Genomic DNA, 7,834 nt, shown 5'->3' with positions numbered 1-7,834 from the left:
CATTTCGCAAACATTTAACCCAACCGCTGGGTTTGTCCATTTTCAACCCAACTTGGGTTGTTTTTAACCCAGCATTTTTAGTGTATATATATTATATTTACAGCATCTTGTTGATTACCACATTTATTTGTCATCGAGGTTATGATGAGACACTTACAGTGGAAGTGAATGGAGCCGATTTGAGCAACGTGACGTAATCAAGTTAACATGATTTCAGTGTGAAAAAAATGCTTTTTGAGTAGTTATTTCCAGTTTTACAACTGAAACCCTAAAACAACTGTAAAAAATTATGATTTAAACATCTTTACACCTCAAATAATACATGTGTTTTAGCAAAGAACTGAGGTGTGCTTTTATAAAATTTGAAACTTTACATTTCTGCTTTTAAATCCTCCAAAAATTGGCCATTTTGACAGCAACTTCCATTGTAAAGAGATTTTTGCCATTTTTAAAATACAAAACGAGGGCCAATTTGTCACAAATGCTGTCAGATTTAACAGAAAAAAATCATTTATAAAATGATAAACTTTTAATTTCTGCTTTTAAATCCTCCAAAAATTGGCCCCATTCACTTGTGCCTCAACGTAACCTTGATTTTTGCCTTTTTTTAAATAGAAAACGAGGGGCAAATTATGTTTTTTTATGCCACATCATGCCACAAATGCTGTCAGATTTAACAAAAGAAAACAAATTTCACATTTCTGCTTTCAAATCCTCAAAAAATTTTAAAATACAAAATGATGGCCAAATCTTTTTTTTTTTTTTTTTGTGGTAATCAATATTATGCCACAAATGCTGTAAATTTTAATAGAATAATTTAAGTGCTATTATAAAATGATAAACTTTTTATTTCTGCTTTTAAAAATGGTCCCCATTCACTTCCATTGTAAGTCCCTCATTGTAACCTTGAATTTTGCTTTTTTTAAATAGAAAACGAGGGGCAAATTATATTTTTTTGTGCCACATCGTGCCACAAATGCTGTCAGATTTAACAAAAGAAATAATGCTGTTATAAATTTCACATTTCTGCTTTTATATCCTCAAAAATTGGTCTCATTCACTTCCATTGTAAGAGCCTCACCGACCTTGATTTTTGCCATTTTTTAAAATACAAAACTTTTTTTTTGTGATAATCAACATTATGCCACAAATGCTGTCAGTTTTAACAGAAGAAATAATATAAGTGTTATTATAAAGTGTTATACTTTTCATTTCTGCTTTTAAATCCTCCAAAAATTGGCCATTTTAACAGCAACTTCCATTGTAAAGAGATTATTTCCTTTTTAAAATACAAAACGAGGGCCAATTTGCCACAAATGCTGTCAGATTTAAAAAAAGAAATAATGCTGTTATAAATTTCACATTTCTGCTTTTATATCCTCAAAAATTGGCCTCATTCACTTCCACTGTAAGTGCCTCACCAACCTCGACTGTCAATTTTTAAAATACAAAACATTTTTTTTGTGTGATAATCAACATTATGCCACAAATACTGTCAGTTTTAACAGAAGAAATAATATAAGTGCTATTATAAAATGTTAAACTTTTCATTTCTGCTTTTAAATCCTCAAAAATCAGCCTCATTCACTTCCATCATAAGTGTCTCATCATGACCGAACGCCTTTGCTTTTTAAAAGAAAACAAGGCAAAGTCAAAATATTTTTTTTGTGCTCATCAACACAAACACTGTCAATCAACTTAACTTGTACCGAACCTGGAATATTCCTCAGGCAGCTCAATTATTAATCGATGTTTGGACAGGTCAGCTAAATTCGTCACCTCACAAAGCTCAAAACAAGCTCATAAATAAGCATCTCGGTGTGTGGCGAGAAGCAGCGACGGCCTGTGTGTTTATACTGACAGAATATCTGCTTCTTTTTCACGACACCTTCATCCACGAGAAACACATGACCGCAGCAGTAAAGCTACGGCCTGTCTAAACAAAAGACCATAAGAAACAAAACATCAACACTTTAAACCATTGAAATATTTTGCAATTCACCACATAATAAGATGTAGCGATGTGTGCTGAAACCATGAGCACATCATTCAGGAATCCAATGAAATGCAGGAAGGAAAAAAGCGTTTGAGGTTTAAATATAGAACCTTTTTATTTCCATTTAGAGTAAATAGTGTTGAAAATCTGAAATAAGGCTTAAATACCTACAGAACGTTTGCATTTAAATAGTCAATAATAACACTTTACATGCCCAAATCCAGTGACAATGAAAAATGTCCTTTTTTTGTGTTGTTGTTGTTATTCTTCTTGGTTTTTTTTTTTTTTTTTTCCTTTCATATTTTCCCTTGTAAGAAAGAGTTCAAGTATAAAAATTCTCAACAGTGTAAAATAGCCCATCTGATGCATATTTAAAGCAATAGAAGCACAGCATCCATCCTCGACATTGACAATACATTCTAGTGTATGAAGCAGCATGTCCCTTCGGTCTTCTTTTGTCCTTTTTTTTTTTTTTTTTTTTTTTTTAAAGTCTTTTAAACAGTTCTGGATATGACAAAAATGGAGATAACATGCCCAAAACAACAGGCCTGCAATAAAATAAATGTCATATGATAGCCGATATTTAATGTCATGTTCTAAAATTCCAAATGTATTGAGGAAAAAAAAAAAAAAAAAGATAATTGTACAGTGCACATACAGAATTGCATCTTAAATAAGTCCTACAACAACACTTTTGGTTGAGTATGTTAATATAATACTACAACTAAGCCTACTCAATAACTTATAATAATAATAATAATAATATGCCATGAGATGAATACATTATATCCATACAGTACCGCTTCTAAGTCGGTGATCTTAGAGCGCAACAAAATAAATATCTTAAATAGCAGATCTCTTTAAATAGCATTACAAATGTAAGGCACACAAAGAACCCTCGGATCCTTTCGCTATAGTGCTGTTCTGTAAAGAGTTGCTCATTGAAATACATAGACCTTAGGAAGTGTGCTGGTGCTCGTGAACATATATAGACCGGACCGATAGCGGATAGCCTCCCTTATCACAAGATCCGTCACTGATGTTGGGAGGATGCACAGGTCGATCCTTCTGAACTCTCTCTGGGATAAGGAAACGTCGACAGACCCGGAGCAGGACCGGTTCCAAGGGATGAAAAGGCGACAGCTCGACGAACCAGTGATCTTTCCAGAGCAATCCGACTGTGTGTGTGTGTGTGTGTGTGTATCAGTGCCTGTTCCTTCCAACACAGCAGTTGCTCCCTGATTCTAGTACTAATACTGAGCTTTTTTTTCCCCTACATAGTCATCTTTGTGTGTGTTTATGCGTCCTCCCTCGCCCACAGACAGACATTAACACTTAAATTTCTGCGTAACGGTGTGCATGTTAGTCCGTGTGTGTGTTTTTTGCAAGCATATAATACAAGTCTTTTTTGTCTTTTCGAGAGTACCTTCAAATTGTTCGATGCCCATTGTGAGGGAGCAAAAAGAAAATCTCTCCCGTTCCTGCACTTCATCTTGTCCCCCTGTTTGCTTCGCACAGGTCAGGAGGTCAACGCAGGAGTCAGAGAAAGTGGGGACATTCAGCATCAGATAGATAAAAAGGTAGTTCACAAAACATAAAACACGCTAACACTGGATCTTTCTCCATTTGCGATCGCCACAGTTAGGTCTACTATCCCTGATTGGCAGAGTTTGTCGTTTTTCTAATTCGCTGAAAAATGCTCCATTTCCCTGATGATCAAAAAAAAAGAAAAAAAAAAAAGAAAAAAAAATGCACTTGAGAAGAAGACAGAACAAAGAGAGCCCTCAAAAAAATGAGAATAAATATAAAGTTAAGGGGCCCTAGGATCAAAACAATGCGGGACATTTCCGGAAAAACGGTCGCCTACATTAAATGACAGCATCGGGACTTAAAGTTTCGTCTACCACAGTGATTAGTCGCTGCATACCTCCTTTCGCAATAAATATCCTACTCTAATATTAATTATTGTAATAAAGATAACATAATAATAATAAAAAGCTAGATTCCGTCCTTTTCTGCGATCTTTTTTTCTTTTTTTGGTTTTGTTTTCTTTAATCACAGCAAGTTGGAGTTCCCATCTCACTAATAATCTCTCTACCAATTACTATCCCCCTCCCGTATACTCCTCGTCTTCCTCCTCTTGCAATCAACCCACAGCCAGCAACTATTTTCATCACCATCCTCTTCATCGTGTAGCTGGGCGTCGACTCCCGTCCGCCTCTTTGGTTGCTATTGCATCCGTTCGGCTTGCAGCTGCTGGGGCTGGTACTGACCGAAGGCGGCGGCTGCGGCCGCGGTCCCTGGTGCGGCGGTGGCCAGCGGCTGCTGCATGGCGTAGCCGTAGCCGGCGGTAGCTACGTAGCCGGTTGCGGCGGGAGAGGCCGCGTACGGGTACTGCTCGTAGGCTGCGGCGGCCGCCGCTGTGGCAGCGCTGGCGTACTGTGCGTAGGCTGCGCCCGTGTAGTCGATGTAGGGCGAGGATGCGGTGGCGGAGGCCGCCGCTGGCTGGATGTGAGGGATGACCACGCTGGGCTGCATGAAGGCCTGCGGGTACACATAGTGAGTGGGGATCCTGCGAGAGACAAACACCACAGCATGTTAGCATAGCATTATGGACGCAATACAAAACCACAACCACAGCGCGGCCAAGCACCCAATTTCCAAAACTCAGTAACACCAAGAAAATGCCTGCTAGTGATTATTAGACACATAAGGTTGCCAAAATAGATCTCTCTCAGTTGTACACTGGAATGTCAGAGCGCAATAATTACTGTTTTCATACAGGTTTCCCCCCAGACAAACAGATGCCCCTCCCCCGAACTCACACCATTGCTATGCTGGGCTTGTTGAGCAACGTTTTGATAGCCAGTGTACTTTTAACACAAAAATAAACAAAAATCACACTTTTTACATTTTCTGGGTTTCTCAGAAGCGGAAGTCGTCATAGTTAGATGAGAGACTACATTACATATATATTTTGTGTTTCCATTTGCTCGAATAGCAAAGGAAAAACTCCACAATAGTGTTTTCACAACTCTCAAATAGAGAGATAGCGCCAGTCAGAAGAGAGAAAGATGTCAATTTTGGCCCTGTCCCAAATGGCACCCTAAACACTCATGGCCTTCCTGCGAGTCCGCACTTTCATGACGTAACGTCGCTTTGACTGTCGGGAAGAAGTCTGTCGCGGAGCTCGCACCAGTGCGGGCTCAGCAAAAGTGTGCATATCGACCGCAAAGGGGGCGCTTGCGAGCACCCTTCTGAAGCCTAAAATTGACAAATGGGACACCCTACGGTCTCGTGGACTTAACGGACACGCGCACGCGGCAGCCATTGTAAGTCCACAAGACCGAAAGTGCATAGAAGTGTGCCATTTGGGACAGGGCCTTTATAGTGCTACCAAAAGTTTGTTTTTACATAATATGTGTGTGTACTGTGTATAATTATGTATATATAAATACACACACATGCATGTATATATTTAAGAAAAATTTGAAATAATTTATATTTATTATAAATTTTATAAAGACTAGAGCTGTACCGATATATCGGCCAATAATCGGTATCAGCCGATTAGCCGATAGTGTGAAATTTTGCTTTTATCAGCCGATATTGGCCGATATATCGGTGCATCTTTAGTATTTATATAATTTATATTATATATAAATATTTTATATATACACAGATAGTTTAAAAACAGCCGATAGTCAGGGCTGATATACCCTGTCAATCAAAAGAGGGCAGGAAAATGCACTGAATTTGTGCTTTGTGTACAGAAAATGCTAAGAAACCTGTCTGGTGTTCAATATTAATAGTAATTATATGATTTAATAACATTAAAAAAAATATTAATTTGATCTTTAGAATATAGTTAATGTGTGTTAATATTTATTAACATTTTAATATAATTTGAGTAATGTGTTTATGTTTATAACTGATACCAGAAATGGAGAGAATAAAGTTTTTATTTGCATTTCTTTAAAAATATAATAATTAATTATAATGAAATTATCATTAATTTAAAAGGACCCCCAAACCATTGGTATCGTTATCGGCAGATATCACTCTGAATAATCGGTTATCGGTAGAGAAATTTAGTATCGATGCATTTCTGATAAATATAGTAGTGTATACATGCAAATATTTCTTAAATATATACATGTATGTGTGTATTTAAATATACAAAATTATACACAGTACACACACATATGTAAAACAAACTTTTATTTTGGATGCGATTAATCGGATTAATCGTTTGACAGACCTACAATTTTTCCGTCACTCCCATAGCTGCTGTATTAGAAACACCCTTGCAGCAACGTTAACTAGTTTTTGTAATTTGATGCAAAGGTAATATAATACAAAGTATAGTGTTATATAAAATGTACATACATTTAAAAAAAAAAAAAAAAAAATGAAAATATGAAAAACTTTGCAGGATTTACGATGCTGATGACCGTTAAAATGCATCATCACAGTCTGTGAAAAGGGTCCATAGTTAAAAAGCAAAGTTAAATCCATTTAAACATCCCCACCGTAAGTGATTGGTCAAACAATCAGATGCTCCGCCTCCAAAGTCACATCATTGGCTAAGCCACTGTTGCTATGTCAGGCTGGTCGGAATTCTCAAACAAAGGGAGTTATATTATAAAGTGATGTGCAGAGAGGATATTTGTTTTTAATGAACCTACAAGTTCGATTAAACCATGAAAATATTAGGGAAATATTTTACATTTTTTAAATATGAGGGAAGAACAAACACTAAATTGGGTTCAGGTATTTATCTGACAAAATCCGGCAAAAAAAAGGCAAAATACAGCTACAGTTTTTATATTACAATGCAAATAAAATGCACAGAAAAACAAAAAGCTGACATGAAAAAGCATACATCGACTACAACATAATCAGCTATTAATATTTCCCTGGTTCTCTCTTATTTTTGCATGTGTTCATATAATTTCTTTGTACGACAGCCTGGTCAAAAATGATGTTGGCACAATTTGACGTTTAAAGTTGCACAACTACGCAATATGCTTACAAAATCTTTTTCATAATATTTGAATAAAGGGTGAAGATGTAAATTCTCCTATCACTACTGTGGACCGCTGAAGCCGTGCTAAAAGTCACATGCGTTCAACACCCCGGTGTCCGTCCGGTGAAACGAGGGACGGTAGGACCCAGGAGAGGTGAAGAGGAGATGAGGGGAGCATTGTGAATATGTCAGGGCTACTTTGACAGCTGGACAGTTTTCAAAAAGGGACGTTGCTGGCTGTTTCCCCCTCCACACTTAGACAATGAGCCTCAGGCTGGACAGCACACACAGAGGGGAGTTTTGATTAAATAAGCAATCAGGAACAATGAGCCCATTCTGCCTTTCATTACGTACCCCGTTGCACTTTCAGAGCGCTTTTCACATTTACTGTCTGCACTAAACAGACGGGTGAGAACTTTTAAAATTAGTTCTGGGATGACAGAAGGCACTGAATCACCTACAACTCACTAAACAACTACAGACTGTGAGAATTGAGGAATCTGAAACTGAATCTTCTGAGGAAATCTGATTTCAAATAAACATGACGTGAAATGAGGATGAGGACTTTTAGACTAGAATTTGAACTAATTACATGCAAAATTTTGTGAGAGAAAGTTTCTATCATGGCAACCCTATTTGTAGCACACCATTATATCAATCAAACCTGACCAAACTCAAAAAACCTCTGCCCCAAATTAAAGAAAATAAGCATAACACAGGCGTCAAGAAATAAAGAGCAACAGTACGTATTATCCAACATAAACTCAAAACAACACAACCACTCACAGAATGCCATAAATGAGAGGAAT

At 37.2% G+C, this 7,834-nt stretch overlaps 1 protein-coding gene across 1 annotated transcript in view; it reads right to left on the bottom strand.

Annotated features, from left to right (window-relative positions):
* Positions 1-2,085: 2,085 nt before the first annotated feature.
* rbm24a (RNA binding motif protein 24a) overlaps positions 2,086-7,834 on the bottom strand; it is a 15,302-nt gene continuing 9,553 nt past the window's right edge. The window contains exon 4 of the mRNA XM_051873391.1: positions 2,086-4,568. Within this exon, the coding sequence (XP_051729351.1) occupies positions 4,226-4,568 (343 nt within the window). The 3' untranslated portion in view covers positions 2,086-4,225. The remainder of the gene's footprint in view (positions 4,569-7,834) is intronic.

Source organism: Ctenopharyngodon idella, chromosome 19 (assembly GCF_019924925.1).
Source record: "Ctenopharyngodon idella isolate HZGC_01 chromosome 19, HZGC01, whole genome shotgun sequence".
NCBI classification, from domain to species: Eukaryota; Metazoa; Chordata; class Actinopteri; order Cypriniformes; family Xenocyprididae; genus Ctenopharyngodon; species Ctenopharyngodon idella.
Note: the sequence above shows the minus strand (reverse complement) of the source record. Positions and strands in the feature narration are given on the sequence as shown.